The 24,515-nt window shown below is 39.6% G+C and overlaps 1 protein-coding gene across 1 annotated transcript; it reads right to left on the bottom strand.

Moving 5' to 3' along the window:
• Positions 1-6,742: 6,742 nt before the first annotated feature.
• On the bottom strand, positions 6,743-7,367 carry LOC125372426 (fibrinogen-like protein 1). The gene has a single exon (XM_048382442.1). It carries the CDS (start codon positions 7,365-7,367, stop codon positions 6,780-6,782), a length of 588 nt encoding a protein of 195 aa, XP_048238399.1. The 3' UTR covers positions 6,743-6,779.
• Positions 7,368-24,515: the final 17,148 nt, after the last annotated feature.

The raw sequence follows: 24,515 nt of genomic DNA, 5'->3' as shown, positions 1-24,515 counted from the left end.
TCGGACGTCACTCAGCCGTCTTTGAATCTCGTCCCACATGTGCTCAATTGGATTTAAATCGAGACTGAGGGCAGGCCACTGCATGGTTCTGATGCCATTCTGCTGGAGGAAGTCTCTTGTTGCTCTCGCAGTGTGGGCACGGGCGTCATCATGCTGAAACTCGTGGTTGAGGTGACGTGCCAAATGAGGTATGGCGTGTGGTCTTAAGACTTGATCAATGTACCGAGCTGCTGTGACACAATTGCCTCTCCCTGAACCGATGTTCTGGAAGACCACAGGGCCGACCCTCTGTGCAAGACCAATTCCAAGCCACACCATGATGCTCGGACCACCCCACGAGTCTCCCTCAACAACACAAGCATCCGAATAACGTTTCCCATGGCGTCGCCAGACTTGCTCTCTGCCATCTGCTGTTGAGATACAGTAACGGCTCTCTTCTGAGAGAGGACTCTTCTCCACTGCTGGTGGCGCCAATGCTGGGGCTGTGTTGCCCACTGAAGGCAGAATTTGCCCTCGGTGTGGCCTGTGACAGTGGGGGTGTCTGCTCGTCAATCGTCGATGCACGGTGTCCGCACTAATGTGTCGCTGGTGTGTCCGCCTGGTCTGTGGAGCAGTAACAAAGCGATCTTGAAGATGCTGTCGCACAATCTGAGGATCATGACGTCGAGTGGTAACCCCTGGTCTTCAACTACGTGGTCGGTCATCTGTAGTGTTGGTGGTCTGGTACCGTTGCTGGAGCCTGTATATGGTCCTTACGTGAACTTGCAATGCTTTGGCTACTTGCCGGGCAGTTCGTCCAGCTTGCAATCGTCCAAGAGCTTTGTGTCGCTGATTTCTTGTCAATCTTGGCATGTGGTAGCAATTCAAAAACGAATGAATGTTATCCCATCTGGGTGGATTTTTATAGGGCAAGAAATGGGGGAACGCATGTGCATTTCAATTTACACGGAACTCACGTACTTCGGGTAACCATTGCCGTTGTAGTGATGCGTTTTGGCGATCGGTTTTATTGTCATCTGCTTTGTTTTTTCATTTTTCCGGACAAGGTAATGTTAAATTTTAGAATCTTTGACAAACATTACCCAGATATTTAAATGACAACTTTTAATGCAATGTTACTTGGGGTGACGTTTCTTTTGCGGTTCAGTATATTTATACAGTGATATCAGTATTCACCCTATTAGGATACACACAAAAATAAAGAAATATATGAATATGTGTGTTTATGGTCTCATGTAAATTACCTGTGGTGTAGAATGTATCCCCAGCACCCCATTGCTGGTCGTGAAAGGCGAGCGAATTGGGCAACTGTTTACCGTGGTTGCGCTCCTGTGTCGGTTTGAGGACGTAAGTCTGCTGGTATAGGGCACTTGTTCTAGGAATAGCGTTCCTTTGCCCAATACTTTTACCCTTATTTCACCTTGACGGGCTTGTTGTGTTTGTTTGTTTGTTGTTTAACGCCGCACTCAGGAAAATTCGAACTGTATGACGGCGGCCTGTTAATAATCGAATCTGGACCTGACGATCCCGTGATTAATGTCATGTTTATCTGTACATGCAATGAGGCTACGATCACATGCATCAAACCAAGTCAGGGTATCCGTCTTCACGGGTCCTGATTATTTTAATGAATATACTTGGTTTCAGCTAAGACGTGTTAATTGCCTAATGAGTTCCCCTGCCCTCCATCAGGAACACAGACTTCATTGCTAATTAAATACTTATTGCTCTTGAACAACATTGCAATTGAAGTATGAAGGATGTGTATATAAAACGCCTGAATAATAAGACTGGAATATTGCCAACCCGTAAACTTTATGCGTAATTGAAAACAAACTCAAGAAACACACATCTGTTTGTCAGTTCTTGGCTGAAACATGCGTTCATGGTTATCTTTTAATGAAATATTGGTGGCATATCCATACTAGGGCGAGCATCCGCACGTGGTTATTGAGTATCCCACCTTTGTTTACGAAATAAACCACGAGTGGGTATTGTTTATCTTGCAATAAAACACTGCAGGGAGAATAAACCATGAGGGGCGCAGGAATCGGGATCGACAGCATACATCAATCAAGTCAGCGATCCTGACTACCCGATCCCTCTTACGACAAGCAGAGTCGCCTTTTACAGCAAGCATGGGTTGCTGAAGACCATATGAGAGCAGTGTTGACAAAACAAACGCAGTGTCATTTTGTTATTTTAGAAGATGAACAGCTAGAATTTCTCCAAATGATTTTGGTGTGTGGATTAGATGTTTTACGAAGACTACATAATTATCATTATAAGAGTCACGTGCACATATTTCTATGGTCTGTATGGCTTGACATCCATCCATGCTGTTCCGGAAGTTAACAGATAATTCAAGCATCTTAACATAATAACTTCCTCACCATTGTTTACATTAAATAGTACTAAATTCCTGACAAGTTTGTTGGTTGGTTGGTTTGGTTTGTTGTTTAACGCCGCACTAAGCAATATTCCAGCTATATGACGGCGGTCCTAACAAGTACTCATTGCCCAAATACAATGCTATTAACTTCAACTGAATCTCAACAAAATACTTAATGAACTTAATAAAGTGACAAAACCATTTCCATATCCAGTAGGCATCTCTGCCTAAAGCAGAGGCGATTGTACGATTCCGACTATATCATGAGCATGTGTTTATGTATTACTTTCAAATAGTAATGATATCTGGTGTTCGCAAAAGGTGACCACCGGTTGCCCCGTCACAAACACATACAGAGGGAAGTCTATTGTTCACTTGATAAAGACGGGAACATAGAGTGCAAGTCAAGAATTGCATTGGACATAATTTCACCGATGCGTCAAATTTGGAAATGTACTCCACATGTCAACCATGAAACGTTTTGAAAGCTTCACGGAAGCCTTAACTGTTGTAACCTTGATCTAACAACTTTTGAGCAAGAGCCGTATGACGCTCTTTGAAATCTTGGTAAAAGCGCATGCTCTATTGTATCAAAAAAGTTGTGAAATGTAAACACCAAAGGCTGGAGCTGCTGGAATATTGCTCGACGCCAAGGGAAAGTTGTCAACGGGAAAATTGAAGTCATCCATCTTGTCATACAGTCTGGAGAGTGTTTTGTCACCCTGAATCTTCATGCATAGATCTAAATATGAAGCAGATGAGTCGGTCTCACTGTTCTCCTATAATGCTTATTCAGGTGGGTAAATCAGTAAAAGAGACTTGGCTATTACAAGGTAATTTGGCCAAGAAGTTTCAATTAAGCATCCGGTATATCGATGATCTGATGTCGTTCAAAAACAATCTTGACTTTGCCAATCCGAACATAAATTCCGATTCATATGCTTAAAGAAACAGAACAACAAGAATAAGAGTACAATTAGAGATGTTTTCAATGAAGAAGTCCAGCATTTCACATATTGTTTTCTCAGTAAACTTCAGATGGCATTTGCTCTCATGTTCCACAAATTGTCCTGAACCTCTGAACAGAGATACGTAACGGTATCTGTGGTCACAACGTTTTGTAACAAAGGAAGTAAGTTTTTCCTTACGTTTGTCACGTGGGAAAGTGTGTACAAAGTTGAAAAATCAAATGTTTTGACAGAATGGAACTTGGTTCCTTTCAGAGATTGCACAAATTCAAGCAAATCCTTTGAGTTTTTGAGAATCCGCATGGTATTATTTCAACTTGTCTCAAGTACTTTCTGTGAATATAAAGAAAGTCCTTCCTTGATTGTATACTCAACAACAAAAGTTCCGGTGACACCAATATTTTAGTGTATTTTTCAAACAAGTAAAGTTTGGTTTTCAATATTGTAGTACATGTATGGAATCAAGTCACAAAAAACGTAACTGCTACAGAAAAGCATGCATTCCATGCAAAAGTTGACTTTTATACAAGCCCAATGCATTTCACTACCCAAGAATGGGCATTAAAATATGTGCGTTAACGGGATTCCATATGCATTGTTCAGCATCGTGCTGACAACAACCACTCAGAAAAACAACAAAATTACGCAATTATTCAACATTACGAAATGCCACGCCTGTCCGAAAATGAGGGTCTGCGAGCCATTGGTATGCTTGAAGCAGGATCGAGTCAACGTGATGTTGCAAGACAATTTAACGTCCACAGAAACACCATTTGGAGTGGCAGGCCACGCGTAACCAAAAATCGACACGACAACTGGATTCGAATACACACCTACGAAATCGATTCCAGCCAGCAACAGTGACTGCAAAAGGCATCCCTGGCCTTCGACGAATATCTTCACAAACCGTACGTCGTCGCCTCAGATGTGCGGGGATTGTCGCCAGACGTCCCATTTTGACAGGAAACCACCGTCAAGAACATCTACAGTGGTGCAGGCAGCGTTTACGCTGGACGGCCATGCAGTGGGGACAAGTTCCATTCCTTGACGAGTCTCGTTTTCAACTCAGCCACAGCGATGGAAGGATTCGAATGTACCGACGTCGAAGTGAACGTTACGTTAATCATTGTGCCATGGAAGAAGATCGGGGGCGGCAGCGTTATGGTATGGGCTCGGATTACAGCAAGACAGAGGACCCGTTTGATAGTGGTAGAGCTAAATCTTCGTGGACAGCGCTACCGCGACGAGATCATCGGCCCTGTTGTTCCACCGTTTTTGCGTCGTAATGGCCCAGGCATTACCTTTCAACATGACAACTCCCGGCCTCATATTGCTCGACTTGTTAAAGATTCTCTTCAACAAAACAACGTGAATGTCATCCCCTGGCCGGTTCGCTCCCCTGATCTCTCACCAATCGAGCACATGTGGGATGAGATGGATCGGCGCCTTCGACGTCAACTACGTGTTCCACAGACACTCCAGGAACTTCGAAACATGCTCCAGCAAATATGGACAGATATCCCACAGGACTTTGTGCGACACCTGGTCCACTCCATGAGACGAAGATGTGCTGCTTGCATCGCAACCAGAGGTGGACACACGCTATTGATTTGTAAATTGGCATTTTGGCATGTTCATATTTTTTTATGAAATCACGGATCAAATCAGTATGGCAAATTAAACCATTTGAACACTTACAGGAGTCTTTTATCTGTTGCAAACCGAAATTGTTTCAGATTTGGTAAAAAACATAACTTTGCATTAAATCTTATTCAATGTCACAGGAACTTTTGTTGTTCAGTATATTAAGTATTATGGTTAGTCTTTGAAAGTATTTTCATGGAGCTTTGGAATCCAGTACAAAAGATGAATGGACATGTCTTCAGGTTTTAGAGTCAAGTCAAAAGTTGACAGTACTGATTGTTATGGCAGATTTCTTCCTTGTTAAAATACTTATACGAAGTTCTTTGATCAAACAATAAATTGAGTAATGCTTACATGTAGCGGTTATGTTATCTGAGGCCTTGTCAGAAGGCACAAATACAAACTTTTCACGTTTTTTTTGTTTTTTTTTTTAATTTAACGCCACACTCAGCAATATTGCAGCTATATGACGGCGGTCTGTAGATAATCGGGTCCGGACCAGACAATCCAGTATTTGACATCATGAGCATCGATCCACGCAGTTGGGATACGATGGCATGCATCAACCAAGTCAGCGAGCCTGATCACCTGATCCCTTTAGTCACTTCTTACGTCAAGTATAGTCGCTTTTATAACAAGCAGGGGTTGCTGAAGACCTATTCTACTCCGGATTTTCATGTTTTTTCTTTTAATATTGTGCATTTTACCAATGATAACATTACCCACTCACTTAACCCACTCTGAAATTTATTCAACAGGTTTCTCTTCTATTTTGGCCAATATTTTGGCATTTTCTTCGACAGTACCCATAACGATTTTAAAGTTGTTATTCCCAACTGGTAGGAGGTTGCTCACGATATTTTGGTCCATATTTGACAAACTGACGAAGGTTGTTATTGTCAACAATAGAGAAGTCACCTGTGATTATATGACCTAGTCACCTGTGGTTATATGACCTGCAGGTTGATAGCAGTATGACGAGTCTTGGCAGCCACAAGTAGTGGAATTTTACATCATGACCTGCCAAGTCCACGTTCTGGTCGACACTTTGGGCTCTGTAGATCCACCACTCAGCAAAAGCTGCTGGAGCCGTTTAATTTCCCTCAGTGACACAGTGTATAGTCTTGTTCTAACTTAGTGCAGTCCCAATGGTTCTTGAAGGAGAAGCAACAAATCATCCAAATGAATGGCATCCTTTGGGCTTCGTCCTTTCGTGTGACCGCCTTTGAGAAGCCGGAAACAGACTCAAAACACTTACATTAGCAGTTCGTTGGTTAGAAAGACTGCCAAAGTCTTTTATTTTGTCATAAGATCCATGTGGTAATGCTGTACACAACAGTCAAAGCAAACAATGTTTTACTATTAGAATCATTGTTTGACAATAAATTACACCGCCATATAACAACTAATATGATATCATAGCACTAGAAAGCACGCGTCCTCGTTTTATAACTATGATAGTTCAGGGCAAAGCTGTACTTTATTACGCGACACATTGGGGTAGAGCAAACTTTATTTCAGTACGTAAGGGTATACATTTTCTACACGTGTTTGCGTATAAAATAGAATCTGAATTTTGCCTTAACTATCAATATATTTGTAAATGAAAACTATATCTCCACCTTATGTGTTATACTAAAATGAAACCGTTGGATATATTTATGTTAGATCTAAATGCATGGTGTAAAACGTGGTATATGATTTAATCCCTACCGAATGTGCATATTGGGCACATGGGACAATTACAGATGATACATATACTGCAATAAACGCAATTAGATGGCTTTCAAATAGATCGTGCAAGACAACAACAGGTTATCTCCAATAACAGGTATCCAGAACATCTCCTCAGGTAGTCCAGCTCTCTTACCATCAGGAGTCTCTGACCAAACGCCATTGGGGTTACAGGGGGTGCAGTTCTTGAACCAGAATCCAGACTGGTGTTTTTGAGCACAGTTCAGAGTGCTGTCATCGTTATCGTGGTCGAATGTGGAAAAGGGCTGTCCCTTCAAATCATCCAAGCAATCACCACCACTTCTGTCAGGAATTGTATGACCCCATGTTCCTTCGTATGTCATCGAGTAAAGGCCATCTTGGGACAGGATGAAAAATGTGTATATTCGCTGTCTTGTGGAGGTGGAACTCATATCCTTAGTTATAAAGCTGAGCGTTTCATCGCGTCCATTTGTAATGTAACCAATTTTGGCGTTTCCTAACCAGAAGTCCTTGGAAAGGTTCCCAAAGCCATCTTTGTATTTTTGCCATGACCGATTGAAATGGGTAGATCCATCTACATGCTGTTGAATATATGTATAGCCACCGGATTGCATCAGGCACCTGACTTTGAATGGGGTAGGCGCCATGTTTGGTTGAATTAAGTATATTCCTGACCCATTGTAATAATGGCCTGTGTTATATCCTTCAGAACAATCTGAAAGTTCGCAATATATATTTTATGAAGTGCATTGTTGCAAGACTCAAATTTACAAGTAAACATTCCATGAGCAAAACTTTAGAGAGTATTATTCCCAGATAAATTTGGCCCAGTCTAATCAGAGATATATGCAACCATGAAACATGTTTTTTTTCTTATCAACAAGTAGCTCGTTTACAGCAGACTCTAGAACTGAGCTTTAAAATAAACTTCTTCTAATAATTCATGTCTTTTTCACTTTCCAAGAAACGTATTATTCAAAACAAGATCATCTATGATTGAATGTTTATGATGCTGTTATGTTTATGTGTGAATTCAAGAAGTGTCTGATCTAAAAATGACAATTATGATGTAACATCGTACCTTGCATGATTCTTTCACAGAACTGACCGATATAGCCACCATAACATTGACAGGTCAGCCTGTCCTTGTCATATTCGCCCCCATTCATGCAGCGGTTCTGGACCTGTAAGTTGATAAGAGTAATTTGTACGTGTGAATAGTTATTGTTTAAATAAATAATGATTGTTCATGGTTCCTCCTGTCTATTTGGCGTTTGTAAATCCGTCGAAAATAAACCAATTGCGTCGCAAACTGGAACAATAAATTGACACTTGACATCATTTGTTCAAAGGGTTCGAATCAGCCACACTGAAATATCAATTGACCGTCATCACTGATTCATTTTTGTCAAACAAACTGATGAAAGAACTTTTCTTCATTTGCGGGTTATAGTAGTGTACCTTCATGTCTCATTACTCTCATTAATACATTATCATAATACCTGCTGTCACAGCTTACATTCACAAACATTATTCAAGCAAAAGGCATAAATGTGTCAAACACATGAAAGTTGACTGTAGATATTTTCAGAAGTGTTTAAGAGTGAGTGAGTTGGGGTTTTTTTGCTGCTTTTAGAAAAATTCTATCAATATCACGGCGGGTGAAACAAGAAATGGGATTTACACATTGTACCCATTTCGGGAATCGAACCCGGGCCTTAGGCGCGACGACCAATGCTTTAAACCTTTAGTGGAATAATAATATTACTTTAAACTCAACGGGAAAGATGTACAATTGCTTTGAAGCCTATGTTTAGGTCTGAAATGCATATTTAGTTCCCCGTTGAGATATCATATTGTTCATACAAGTGATGTCATGTTCACTGCACAAGTAGGTCGTTGGTATAAAACCCGTTTAACTCACTGAAAACTGTGTCAAATCTGTAAGTTTGTAAATCGGGAGCTGTGGGAGAAGAATTTCGTGAATGTTTTTCGTGCAACTGTCTATCACCTAAAAGAACTATATTCTTACCTACTAAAAGTCTTGTTTTCATAGTCGTAGCCACTATATTAAACTAGATAGTCTACAAACGGTTTACAAACAGTAACTCTAAGGTATTATGGCGCCTGAACACATTTATCAAATGCATGTTTGATAAGACAAAATTACTCTTTTGAAAACTTGAAGTATAATGTATGTCCATAATTTTCACATTTACAGTATCATTGCCTCAACTATTATCTTTATAACATTAATGTATATACTTTGTACCACTGTGAGTAGGTTATAGGGAAATAAAGAACATGAAGAAATAGGGACCTGATTCATTCTCAACGGCAACATTTCTCCGATGCCACTGATCCAAATTTGGCAAGTGGCTAGTCAGAATATAAAGAAGTCCCACAACATTCATAAGAATATTTGAAGGTTCCAGTGACTTTAGGATTGCCAGGGGTTCAAAATACGCCCTAATTACATTTCTTCCTGTGCTAGAGTTGCGATACGGAAACGCGACTAAAAATATTTTTCCATAATCATAAGAAATCTCTAATATACGTAATGTCCATTGTACGCTTTCGACTTTGTCGCAAGAACTGCTTATGGATCACTGTCAAATAGGAATGTGACCAGGTGCTCGCCAAATGTTGGGCGTATCCTGCCCTATCACAAACACATGCAAGGGCAAGTGACTGATTTAAAAACATGGCCGACACAATCAACGTGGCAGGGGAAATTTGAGAGTATGTGTTAGTGATTTTTGAGCAACTGGTCCATCGTCCAAATGTTATCATAAAGATGTGTCGAATAGGATGGGTCGAGGATATTCTATCACGGCATTTTGTCAAACACTCTTTTTCCAAGGTATGCAAATTCGCTCAAGTGTAGTGTCTGGAAGATAAGAAACAAATCCGCATATCATGTAAACCAAACATTAAAGATTTGTATAATAAAACACAACACAGTTTTGACTCACATTGTAATGGCGCCAATTTCCACTGTAGCAGATATTTGTCAGGAACATCTCGCGGTGGATCATACACATGTCATCAGTTGCAGACACGCTGAAAGCCACACATCTGGTGTCTGTGGCACACTGAACAGCACATGAGGCAACGCTATGTATGTCTTCAACTACAGTCTCATTTATGGGAGGGACGAACTGAGTACACTCAGAATACGGTTTGATGGAGATACTCCTGGTATGATCTTCAGCACTAGTTTTGTGATGAAGGAACACTGTGACAATAGCGAGCATGGATAGGGCTGCCATTTCTCTTGTAGGAATGAGTGTGTTACTCGGCCACCTGTGATATTAGCAGTAGTGTTCATCGATCCACAATTACGACACTTAAGCAGAGAGAAGATATAATGATATGACATAAAATAATTAAATGGGAACGCCCTCAAGCTTTTATCTGCATGTGGATCTGATAACCTCGTGGGGAGTACGTTTTACAGTGGACCCTGGTACTCCATGTGCCAGCCTATAAGTGGGTTGTATGGTAACAATTTTATGTCAGTGTCATGGATCTTTGTTCATGCGATCTACCACTTGTTTACAGGCCGCTATGATAATATCGAGAATATTGCTGTCGATTGGCGTTAAACATTGACTTACTTGTACATAGTGTGAAATGGTAGATATGTAAAAACAACTTGGCAAAATTCATACAAAAGACTGCATAACAGACAGATATGCATGATCACTTAGCTCAACATATTACATGATTGTCTGGTCTAGTTTTGATTCTATACAGACCTCTGGTGCATGGCAGGAGTACTGATGTGAAGCGTTAGCAACAAACACTTACCTTCTTTAAACATTTTTGCATTCATATTTTTCCAGAGGCTTGATCATCCTATGGCAATATCACCTGTTCCGTATTAGATAAATGTGTTCAAATAAACTCAACAAAATCAATCGATCAATATTTGGGATTTCATAATGGATTAGTGGTGGTAAAACAAAGACAACAAGAAGAATTCATCTATCGACAGCATTGATTTAGCGTTGGCGTGTGTCAATACAATTAGTAAAGTTGTGAGATCAATCAACGTGGCCTTGGATTATTTCTGGTGATACATGATGCATTTGTATATGAATGGCGTCTAACGTGTAACCACCAACATAATAACTCTCCAAGAGGTTTGTAATAAGAGATGGTGTATAACAAATGTATCCAGGCAACCAACCCAACAGCTGCATGTACCAATGTTTAGGCCAATCCTGTGACGTATGTGTACTCCTCAAGTTATGATTTACTGGTGTTTTCTTAACATACAAGTGATGGGTAATGAGTAAGATATAACATGTAAATCTTTACATTATCTCTTTGTGTATCTGGGCAATGTGCATCTACAAAACCCAGAAACGATCCCACCCCCCAAATAACACACAGTATGTTTAGATACTATATAATAATAGGAAAATGACATTCTAGGGATAAGATGCAATCCTCCCCTACCCGCCCCTCCTCAAGTGGCATGATCAACTGGGCAATAACGTTTAGGCCGACCGTATGGCAAAACGTGAGCTACTTTACCTCTATGCGATACCAAACCACAAAACATGAGCAACGCTAATAAACTCTCTCCGTAATCATAAGACATTTCTGCTAAAAACAGAGCACAGATTCCGACTACACTATACACCTGACCTTATGGATCACTATCAAATTGTGATTATACGAAAATGAATTGTTGGATAGGCATGTCTTTGAAGTCTATGAAAAATCTGAAGCAATTTCCACTCGAATGACATCATTTCTTGCTTGGAAAACGCACGCCCTTTGTAGTACAATTTGAAATTGGAAAGTACCATGCTTCCGACCATTTCAATGAGAATATGATATGCTCTACCAGTTTTATTATCTCGCTTCCGATTTGGGATACAAATGCAGAATAAATTCAACCTAGAAAGTCCAGTCAACTTTCATAATAACACAGTTTTACATGCATCTGTGTGAATGATATCGCTTCTGGTTGATGTGTGGGTTTTCCCATCAATACTAGGAACGATATTAAAGGGACTCCCCAAATTTATTCAGAAATGATGTGTAAAGAAATGAAGTTGAGTCAATAGCTGATCCATGCTCTATGAGCATCGACGAAGGAACGACATCTCTGAGCATGCTGATCTCCCGAGGTATCCTTCGCCATTCTTCTCGTGAGGCCTGGTCCAGCTGTTGCAAATTATGTACCGTTGCTGCGGTCTGTTGCAAACGCTTCTGCCCAGAACTTTGCAAAGGTTCAATCGGTGATATGTCTGGAGATTTGGTTGACGTAAGCAATGTTGTGACGCCTTGCTGCCTGAGACAATCGATTGCAACACGAGCTCTGTGAGTACGTGAGTTGTCATTCTCCGACTTAACGTTCTGACCTATGCGCCGGGTATATGGCATGACCATATGACGTTACATTTGGTCCACATAACATTGACTGTTCTTGTTCCCTTACACGATCTTCAGATCCGTCTTGTTGTCGTATGTGATGACATGGGAGACCATGATGCTGCTGCTACCACCATACCAATCGTGCCCATGGACTGTTTGGAATTGACATTGTTAGCTGGAGATTACACATGTTAATACTCCATTAATAATAATGATAATAATCATATTAGGACAAACGTTTTTTTTTAGTTTATACATGTATGTACACTGCATTTATTCAACGTCACTAGTAACCAATGTACATATGTTGAGTGTGAAGGACATATTTGTTCCGGTTCATTTGGAGATAAACCTACTGTGTTTAGAAATTTGATGTAGTCCCACTGTAGAGGAATCTATTCTACAGTGGGACTACATCAAATTTTACCTCCATTCTACCATGACGGCAACAACGCTTTGAAAACAACGCTCTCTCGCAACGCGTAATAACACAGGTGAACAGGTCCGCAATCTGAGAACATTCCGAGTGGTCACAGGTAGTTATATATGTAACAATTATTACCAAAGTTCAAGATTAAAAACACCATAGTCGTGAGTAGTTCTTAATAAGTGTTCAAAACACATAATTTTTCAAAAGAAGTTGACAAATAACACTCCAAACTTAGTCCAAAGAGAGATGTTTTAATTTTTACCAAACTGTTGTGATTCCGGGGTAGAATAGGTCTTCAGCAACCCATACTTGCTGTAAAAGGCGACTATGCTTGTCGTAAAAGGCGACTAACGGGATCGGGTGATCAGGCTCTCTGACTTGGTTGATACATGTCATCGATCCCGAATGCGTGGATCGATGCTCATGATGTCAATCACTGGATTGTCTGGTTCAGACTCGATTATTTTACAGACAGCCGTCATATAGCTGGAATATTGCTGAGTGCGGCGTTAAACAACAAACAAACAAACTGTTATACACTGTGGACTGACTGTCATTTCTCGGAATTTTGTGAGAGTGGTCATTTCTTGGAAATCGAACATGCCATCATTTCTATTGTAAGGGTGACGGGTAATAGAAAAAGGTTTTAAAATGCGAAACGAATATATTTCTACAGCAAACTTTATGAATTAAAATTCGATTATACATTTAACATGTGCAAGTGTTATTAGTTAGCTAGCAATTACCCCCAGTAAACAAAAATAGAATCAAAATAAATGCCTCTCCACCCCGAACTTGGATGTGGCAGAACTTGACCTACATCTCGGTTACTCACACCTCACAGCTGTCAATTGCTGACAAACTGTGTTTACATTCTCCGTAACAAGTTATAGAATGAAGCAAGATGACCTCCCGATCTATGATGTGGTTCAACATTAACAGGTAGATTATCTTGGATTGATCGAGCCTGCTGGTACATCCATATGATTACCAATGTGAGTGAGTGAGTGAATATGGTTTTACGCCGCTTTTAGCAATATTCCAGCAATATCACGGCGGGGGACACCAGAAATGGGCTTCACACATTGTACCCATGTCGGGAATCGAACCCGGGTCTTCGGCGTGACGAGCGAAAGCTTTAACCACTAGGCTACCCGACCGCCCCGATTACCAATGTGACTGAGTATGACTGAAGAGCCGTTTTTTAGGCTGCAGACGAGCCGGATATTTTGAAACGAGGAATGTGCATGGTGTAACCTATTAATTTCAAGATTTCACGGATCAAATGACAAATAGTGACAGAACTTAGACAGTTGTGTCCCAGAAATAGTGGATCGTGTATGATTTTCTTAATTGTGCGTGTTCTGAAATGAATTTCATGAAGTTTGATAAGCTTTCACTTCAGTTGGGACATTTTTTTCGTGGACTTTTGAATGGAAAAGTGTTTTCTGATGGACTTTGAAATCCCCTTCTGCCAAATTCTAACGGTGGTGGTTGACGGAGATGGCAACGAATATCGATCAGAAAAAGGTTTGTTAACAACATGTTGTCATGAATAAAGTTTTTTCAAACAATTTTTATAATGTTATATTTTACTTTCATTGTCGGTTGTGTCAATGAGGAAATAGCTTAAATTGTTCCGATTCTGGTCACCATAAAACATTTCGCTAACAGTTTCATAAACATTACATTTATATGCAAAAGATATGCCTTCCTTATATCTTTTAATGTCATCATCGAAGCAGTCAGGGTTGCGGCCTTGAACGCCCCAAACATCCGATATCAAACTACCGTATTTCCTCTATTTGACGCTACGCCGTCTGTTAGTTTCGCGAGAGCCCATGACTCGGCGTGTATTAGGGACCTGACTGGTATTAGAGACCCAGCGTGTATTGGAGGAAATATAGATATGTTTTACAGTTCATATGGGGATGATCCATCGGCAGCCATTTTCTATGAATCGATATGTAGGCTATATATGTATTCATACGCACGTTTTTGTGTGAAAAGGCTTAGTATATTTGAAAGGGGTTTCCGTAGCAACAAGGAAACCCCTTTTTAACCAATCAGCATTCATCAATGTCATGGTAGAATACAGTCTGACTGTTGCAGTTCTTCTCGCCTCTTGACTTGATTGACAGGTCATATAAACTTTGTTTTGATCCTACTCTCCGTTCGTTGGCTACTGACTTTGTAGGCGACTAAAGTTATGTGCATAAAATTAAACAATCACCTGATTCATGTCACGCCACAGTATGTATTCTCACGCGTGGAATGTTTATTAATATCGGAATGTATGTCTGCTTTGATATATACAACTGTTTTTGTTGCCGCATGTAATTATGAGGGTTGTCTGTGTATTTGTTTCGGTTCATTGGGGTATGAATCGAAAAAGCGATGTGCAAACTTTTGTAAGATCGGTTTTTGATTCATACCTTAATGAACCGAAAAAAATAAGATTGCTGGGTCCTAAGTTTGTCCTACCAAATCCCTGTCTCAAAGATTTACCATAATCCTGAAGACAATCAAGGAAGAACTATCTTTATATTATCATGGTATCATGCATCAGGTATATGACAGTATAACTACGAAGGCTTAGCATTGATAGTCTATATGTGCAAGATGTATACTTTAAACAATAGTCGGCTATGACAGTGGTGTGCTCAAAATAATAATTTTCGTGAAAAACAATAAGGATTCAATTGTTAGACAGCTGATCAAATATTTTCACTCCATGCAGTTATTCAGAAATATGCATGTAAACGGAACGAGAGATTCTAATGTTTATTTATTGATTTCTTAAAAGCCTTTGATACAGTTAAACGTGATGTATTACTGTCTTGGGTATAAATGGGGAAAATTTCAATATTCCTTAATCAATGGGTTCAGAAGTATAGACCCGTGAAGATCCGGGGTAGAATAGGTCTTCAGCAAGCCACGCTTGCTGTTAAAAGCGACTCTGCTTGTCGTAAGAGGCGACTAACGGGATCGGGTGGTCAGGCTCGCTGACTTGGTTCATGCATGTCATTGATCCCAATTGCATGAATCGATGCTCATGGTGTCAATCACTGGATCTCAGTTCTCCCAGGCCCGACATGGGTACAAATACACAAACAGGTAACCGAGTCATCATGAAACTGGAGGAGGCAACAAACCAGGCTTTGAGGGAAAAAGTACTCCCTAAATATTATTGCATCGGGTGGTCAGGCTCGCTGACTTGGTTCATGCATGTCATTGATCCCAATTGCATGAATCGATGCTCATGGTGTCAATCACTGGATCTCAGTTCTCCCAGGCCCGACATGGGTACAAATACACAAACAGGTAACCGAGTCATCATGAAACTGGAGGAGGCAACAAACCAGGCTTTGAGGGAAGAAGTACTCCCTAAATATTATTGCATATGTCAAACTCTGGATCAACTAAAACAATTATAAAGCTGCACCTCTATGTTATAAGAAGATTTGCAGAGTATGTATTTCTCGCTCTCAAGAAAAGGAACACTCTTCTTAAAGATGTGCCAGTTTTGTAGTGCTATGCCATTGTAATAATTTGAGACTGATTGTTGCCAGTGTGTGTAACATGTGTTGGGACCCGATACACGGGGTGTCGGTAGGTTATGACCAGCCTCAGTAACCTTTTGAGCATCCTTCTCAGCACTCCGATGAGTGTTTACCGCTTGTTCGTGGCTTGCGGGCGCTTTGTGAATCGTTTCCCTGATGTAATAGTCAGCGCTCTCTGTACATTTTAACTGATCAAGTGAGTGAGAGTGAGTATGGTTTTACGCTGGGGGGGTGTGGGGGGGGGGGGGGGGGGGGTAGGGGTGGGGTCTGATCACGTGATCTGATATTTAGAGTTCACACACCCATGAAAGCACAAAATAAGTTCACACGATGTGAACTGTTTTTTTGTGAAATTGATCGTGTGAACTTTTGCCGGAACTACTTTCCGGGGTTTACCCGAATTCTCGATCGGTGTTTACGATCAACTCGTTTTTCGGTTTTCTTTTTAATACCTGCATTTATCAGCAATATAGTTAATTTAGTATTTTTGGCTGGTCTTGTAACATTTCATCTGACTTATAAATAAATAAATGCTTTGGTTCTGGTGATAGATGTCGTCTAGCTGCTACATGAAACAAAATGGATTGTCCTTGCGGTGATTTGGATATGGAATGGCTATCTTTCAATACTAATAGCGCAAGTGAAGAAAAGTAATTTTGTAGAAATACTGAGGTAAACGAAATTGATTTATTGAGCGATATTGACTTTGATGCCTTGTTTTCGGAAATGAAAGGATAATAACGTCAGTTTGGATGGGTTCATTGAAGTGAAGAACGATTTAAAAGCGCTTTAAAATCGTTCACACTTCAATGAACCCATCCAAACTGACGTTCAATTTTTAAGTGCCATATTCAGTTACCGATAAGCACTGTATACTGTTAAGAAAACTGTAACAAAGAGACCGCGGCAACATAAACTTTCCTCACTTATTCGGTCGGTAACACAATCAGGATATTTACGCCAACGAAGTAGAGAAGCGTGTTTTAAACACTACTAACGAGAGAAAGGTGTGATCAAAGTTATGTCAAAATACAAGAAAAGGCTCTATGTACAGGTTATATATTTCGGTGACGATTTTCCTTACATTTTGTAAGGATTATTATAGGGCAATGTCAGTGGGAGACCTACGTTTGTTGTCTGTATTTTCTGATGTTCATATTGACTGTTCATTGGACCCGTGAAGATCCGGGGTAGAATAGGTCTTAAGCGACCCGTGCTTGCCGTAAAAGGCGACAATGCTTATCGTAAGAGGCGACTAACGGGATCGGGTGGTCAGGCTCGCTGACTTGGTTGATGCATGTCATCGATCCCAATTAAACAACAAACCAACCAACCAACGACTGTTCATTGGTGCGAGAATGAGGTGTTGATGAGTAAAATCTGCGGTTCACTCCTCATCTCTATCACATCAATGGATTTATTATATACTGATGATGCATCCGTTTTCTTCATAGATAGTCACACAAGAAGAAATGAACATATTTCAAAGAGAACATTGTAGAACCTTCCGAGTTTCATTTTTATTCAGATTCAGCATTAACTTATTTCATATCAATGATCCTACAACTACCAAGAATGGTATAGGTATTTCTTTCTGTACGATACCCCGCATCGTGTGAACCTGTAACTCGGACCAACTTTTGACGTATGCGACTACGACCCGTGCCTGTTACTTCTTTTTTCGGTATCCAAAGTGTAGGGCATATATCTGCAAAGTTTGTAGTAGAATAACCCAACAACAAATTGTAAATTTTAACATTTGCATCGCTGTACGTCTCTAGGCAGGCTGTGTGACTAAACACTGTAAATGAGAGTATATCCTAAATGTTTCTAAAATTCATACGACATCACATACAAACACACACCTCACAGATGTGGATTTTGCGGGAACGTACATGTATATGTTTGGTGATGTCACTAACAGTTTGTAGGCAAAGCATATGTACAATAAATAGTAGAACGAAAGATTCGCCAGTTACATTTTAACAATTCCCCATTCTGTATGTAAATATTTATACAAATATCGGTTAGCAAAATGTTGACTTCAATTACAAAACTATCATTAACCTGCAATTGACAAATTGTCTAAATCACTAACACAAATGGTCCAAAATAAATCAACTGAAATAAATCAAGTGTGACAACGAAAGCCGTGCTTTGAACCCTTGTCATTTGAAAATGTAACCAAAGCACACATCTGGTTTTACACTCAGCATTAGTAATGTTTCCAATCGTAGATGTTCTTGCATACATTTACTGAGATCATTGAGAGTTTACATGAAGGGAGGAATCGCTTTTAAGAAAGGAGGAATTAATAAAATCGCATGATGATTTTGAAAATTGAACATAAATCGCAAAGGATCTAGTGCCATGGGATGTTTTGACAGACGCAAAATTACACACAGCAGCGACGCAAAAGCCATTTATCTGTCTCTAGTTGTCACTAGATAACAATATAAAGAATGAGAAAAAATAAAAAGTTGTCAATTTTCATATTACAATTACACATATCTAATAGATAAACCTAAATAAGAGGTACCTACTCTCCAGTGGGACTACATCAAATTTCAAAACACAGTAGGCTTATCACCATTCTACCATGACGGCAAGAGCGCTTTGAAAACGGTGCTCTCTTACAACGCGTAACTGCACAGGGCACAAAAGTCGCTACCTTAGAACATTCCAAAAAGGGCTCACAGGTCGTTATTAATGTAACAAATATTACTAAGGTTCTATATTAAAATGCCCAAAGTCCTGACGAGTTCAAATTAAGGGTTCAAAACACAAAGTCTTTTCAAAAGGAAGTTGACAAATAACACTCTAAACCTAGTCGAAAGATATATGTTTTAATTTCATGGCAAACAATTTTCACTGATTGGACTCACCAAGTCATTTCTTGGAAATCAACGCGACAGGTCATGTCTTAGAAATCGAATATACAATCTCGCATTGTAGGGGTGACAGGTTGTAGAACTATTCTAAAAATATGCTGAACGAATTTATTTCTCAAAAAAACTTTATTAATGAACATGCTACTATTTATTTTAAATATTTTATTCTTAGGAATTAGTTAGCAATTACCTCCAGTAAATAAAACAAATTCAACATAAATGCCTCTCCACCCATAACTGGAATGTGGCAGAACTTGACCTACATCACGGTTACTAACAACTGTTAATGGCTGCCAATGAATTTGTTTACAATATCCCTGACTCTTAACAAGTTACACGAAGCAAGTTGACAACCCTGATCAATGATGTGGTTCAACTTTAACCTTTAGATTTACTGTGAATGAGCCTGAGGGTACAACATGATTGCCAATGGAACTAGAGCTTCCAGACGACTGATCAATGTCCAAACACAATGCAATGGGCGTCTTCCCAATCTAACAGGAACAATGCAACACAGTTACAATCACTGTTCAACAACAGAATACACTGTCATATCACAAAAGGTTCAGAGAAATTTGTTAAAAAAGAAAGCAATTGCCAGTTTACTGAGAAAACATATGAAATGCTGGACTGGACTGATAAATAACATCAATGTAAACTTTGGGGAAAAGACATTTTGTCAAGAAGTCAACATACCCATGCGCACCAATGGTGCTCCCTTTCTTGTGGATCTGTTTCTTTATGCATATGAATCGGAATTTCTGTTCAGATTGGCGAAGCCAAAAACAAGGTAAGGCAGTTTAGCTTAAGCTTCCGGTATATCGATCATCTTATATCGCCAATTCCCTTCCGGCGACGCCTTTAAATGTCAGGTCACCTTGCCTGAAGCCGTCGATTCATGTCAGGTGAAACAGTCGAGTTTGGTATCGTACAGTGCAACCAACACCGTAAGCACTCCATTCGCCAAAACAAGATTATCGTGTCCCAATGTCTTTGTGTATGCCATTGTGTACAGACTGTGTACAGACTATCTTGGATACCGGTGGAGCTCATATCTGTAGTTTTAAAGATGAGCGTTTGATTGTGACATTTTGTCATTTCCAAGCCAGAGGTTCCTTGTAAGGTCCCCATAGCCATCTTTGTCATCCCGCCATCACCGATTGAAATCGGTAGATCCACCTATATGCGTTTGAATATATGTGAAGCCACCGTTTTGCATCTTGCACCTGGCGTTAAATGGGGAAGGCGGCATATTTAGTTGAATTAAATATATTATGCGATATCCTTCTGAACAATCTGAAATGTAGCAATGTAGTATTTCAACCACATTAACAAAATTGAAGAAGGAATTGTTCCCAGATACATTTGGTTCAGTGTAATCAGAGGTAGATACAACCATGAAAAAAGGGTTCAACATATTTATAGCAGATATTAGAAATGAGCTGTAAGATAGTAACTTAATTTTATAATCAATTTGTGTCATTTTCACTTTCAAACAGAACGCACAGTTCAGTTATGATGTAAAGTCGTACCCTGCATGATCCTTTCACAGAACTGACCAATATAGCCACCATAAAATTGACAGGTAAGTTTTTCCTGGTCATAAACGCCCCCATTCCTGCAGCGGTTCCGTACCTGTTTGTGTTAAGAGTGATTTGTACGGGTGAATAATTATTGTTCAAGTCATGGTCCCCCCTGGCGCAAGATTCCTGTTTATTTGACGCAGTGTATGTGTATAACCACGTCGAAAGAAATCGTTGCATCAGTGTTGACGCAACCTGATAACTCGAACTCAACAGCTACATCGTTCGTCCCAAACTTGACCAATAAAGCTGATTCAGAAACTTCACATATTTGTTTTCACCAATGATGACATCGCCAATTTGTTCAATAGGGGGGGGAGGGGTCAGGTAGCCTAGTGGTTAAAGCATTCGCTCGTCACGCCGAAGACCTGGGTTCGATATATGTAAAATCGCTTAAAAATGTATTATCTAAGGGTTAAGAAACAAATCTGTAGATCATGTAAACTAAACATTAAAAATTTGTATAATAAAACACATGGTGCCAATTTCAACTGTAGTAGATATTTGTCAGGAACATCTCACGGTAAAGCATACACATGTCATCAGTTGTAGACACGCTGAAAGCCACACATCTGGTGTCTGTAGCACACTGTACGTATACAGCACATGAGGCAACGTTATGTGTGCCTTCAACTACAGTCTCATTCATGGGAGAGATGAACTGAGTACACTCAGAATACATTTCGATAGAGTTTGTTTTTGTTTGTTTGTTTGTTGTTTAACGCCGCACTCAGCAATATTCCAGCTATATGACGGCGGTCTGTAAATAATCGAGTCTGGACCAGACAATCCAGTGATTGACATCATTAGCATCGATCCGTGCAATTGGGATCGATGACATGCATCAACCAAGTCAGCGAGCTTGACCACTGCACCTGATCCCGTTAGTCGCCTTTTACGCCAAGCATAGTCGCCTTTTACAGCAAGCATGGGTTGCTGAAGACCTAATCTACCCCGGATCTTCATGGGTCTATTTTGATAGAGATACTCCTGGTATGATCTTCAGCACTAGTTTAAGAATGAAGGAACAATGTGACAATACCGATCATAGTTAGGGCTGCCGCAGCTCTTTCAGCAATAACCGTGTTACACTTTCACCTGTGGTATTAGCAGTTGTGTTGATCGATCAGCAATTACGACACTGAAGCAGACAGATGATATAATTATATGACATGATATGATAATGATATGGGAAAGCCTTCAAACTATAAAACAACTGAAGCCATTTATGCACATGTAATCTTACAAACGGATTCTGAGACAAACTGTTTTAATATATCGGGAAACAAATGTAGTCATAAGTCATGTAGTCATTCCCCATGGGAATGCCTTGTGGTTTCATCCGAATTTGTTTAAAAAAAATATGTTCTTTAACCTATGAAAGTGTTCTTTTGGCTGTCAACCGAGACTTTATTGACTTGATAAAGACAGCCGTCATACAAACAGTCTGTTTTGTACAAACACGTTGGAAGTAATTAATTATGTTTACATTTGAAGATTGGGAGAAAATGTGTTCACCACTGATTGTTATGTTCGGCTACAAGAAAGACACGAAGAAATAGTTATCTGTTGACAGCGTTGATTTGGTATTTAGTTGTGTCCATAAAAATTTGTTCTCATTTGATCAGCCATAGTAAAGGTATCGGAATCAATTAATGTGGCCTTGGATTATTTATGTCGATGTATTTTGCATTTGTGTATGCATGGCGTCTTACGTAACCATCAACACAACAAAACAAGTCTCCTGTCAGTTTTGTAACAAGAGATGTACCCAGGAAACCAGCCAAACAACCACCAAGGTTCAGGTTGTGGCGAATGTCTGGTACACAAGTAATGATTTATTTAATTCATATCTAGAGTATTTCAATACTAGGCCACAGTTTCACCAAAGAAGTAAGTTTTCACCTTTTCATACTTACCATGTCTATATTTTTGTTTGAATAACAAAATCGCTACAAAATAGCTTGAAATAGAAAGGAGGAATATTTATTACCCCTTCGTTTTACCAGCTCGACAAACTGATATATTGTAAAGCTGTTTGAATTATGGTGTCCACGACAGATGTCAACCCTTCTTTTCTCTTTTGGTTTATGTAACAAGTTACATATAAATTATAAGGTTAAAGTTGTCGCAAAATTAAATAACAAATATATGGTCAAGTTATATCGCCAGTGAATAGAACTACATGTGGACTCAATGTGACTTACGCAGTAAATTATCCCATTTTCTGAAATAGATAGAGGACGAGTGCCAGTACTTTATCGGGATATATAGGTACTGTTGCGTACTCTTTTTTCTCGCGACAGTACGTTTATATCCCGATAAAGTACTGGCACAGGCTCTCCGTCTATCTTTGAGCACAGGCAAAGGCTCAAGTTACGCCAACTGTACACTGCAGATCGCACAAACACATTCATAATCAAAGCAGATTGCACGATTTAATTAAAACTGGACGGTTCGTGTAACCCACCCTAGCATGTCCGTATCCTTCTATATGATGTATTGTTCGCATTTTAACAATTTCATGAGAAAGTTACAACCATGGACAGTGATGATGATATTTTTTTATCTCTCAGGTTATCTCTTTTCAGGAAATTCCAGGAGTGAGTGAGTGAGTTAATGCTTTACGTCACATCGGCAATATTTCAGCCATATCGTGACGGGAAGTTATACATTTTTAATACATATATGTAATTAAATATAAACCTGTCATCGAAGGACAGTAAAATTACTAGAGTATCACAGATATTTATTTTAAAACTAGCATACAACCATAAAAAGATATCACTATAAGTAACGGTACAATATAAAAATGGGCTATAGATCGCCAGCAGTTGAAGGTAGATCACCATGCTAGGGTCCATGGGGACTTACAGTACTTTTGCTACCTGCATGGACCCCAGCCGGATTTACATCATCCCTTCAGCTGTTGGCGATTATTGACAGAGGAAAGTCCAGGAAAAGGGGCAGTTTTCAAATTTAAGCAAGGCGACAAAGAGACCTAGATTGGTATGGAATAAAACTTTAGCCAGTAGAACGTATTAAAATGTCGTTAATTGTGTTAAATAAATAAAAGAACCAACTGTTTGTTGTTTAAATCCTGTCATGCTGAAATGTACAAGTTTCATGAAGCACGGGCGTTCATGCCTCTATAAATTGTATATATTACAGTACTTTATCAGCATGTAAATGTACTCCACCGGATCAAATAGTGACCACCGACTGGACGAAATATTTGCCGGTGTTCTTATTGAACATGGTGCACACTTTCTGTGCAAATTTCACAGTTAGATGAATGCATATCTACGTTTGGCCAGAACAGGTTTAATGACACTTTCTATACCGGGAATGACATTGTCATACAATTGTGGCCCAGTATTAAAGTAACAAATGTGTCCAGTCAAACTACCAATCTTTAGGCCAGTTTGGTGACGAATGTCTCGTCCTCAAGTAATTATTTATTCAACAATCTATGCAATGTTATTATGGTATTATTATTATGTAGGCTTAAGAGAAACAGCAGAAGCAGTGTATGTATAACGGCTGAGAATCACAAGATAGCTAAACAAGGCAAACCTATCAGCCAATGAAAACAGTAATCGCCGCTGCGCCGGTAACTACGCCACGCCCGCATATGGTTTATTTTGGAAGCCGATTACGGGGCGTCTGGAATTAGCACTTTCACTTGGACATTTAAATACTTTCTTCGAATAAATTGACTTTTTCTCTCCCGGAAATTGGCTAAAAGTATTCAGGAAAATTATATTTGCAAAAGTATCGCAATCATTTTTTTCACTTTATTTGACCCTCGACCAGACACAATAACTGTCCTCACAATATCCTCCAATTTTTCTCCAAAGACCACCATTTATATTCCAGGAAAGTATCTTCACATATCCTCGATGTGTGTCCTTCGTGCTTTCCTGCCTAGTGG

This window comes from Haliotis rufescens, unplaced genomic scaffold (assembly GCF_023055435.1).
Source record: "Haliotis rufescens isolate VD_foot unplaced genomic scaffold, xgHalRufe1.0.p SCAF_4, whole genome shotgun sequence".
Lineage (NCBI taxonomy): Eukaryota > Metazoa > Mollusca > Gastropoda > Lepetellida > Haliotidae > Haliotis > Haliotis rufescens.
The sequence above is the reverse complement of the archived record's forward strand: the minus strand, read 5'-3'. Positions and strand labels throughout refer to the sequence as shown.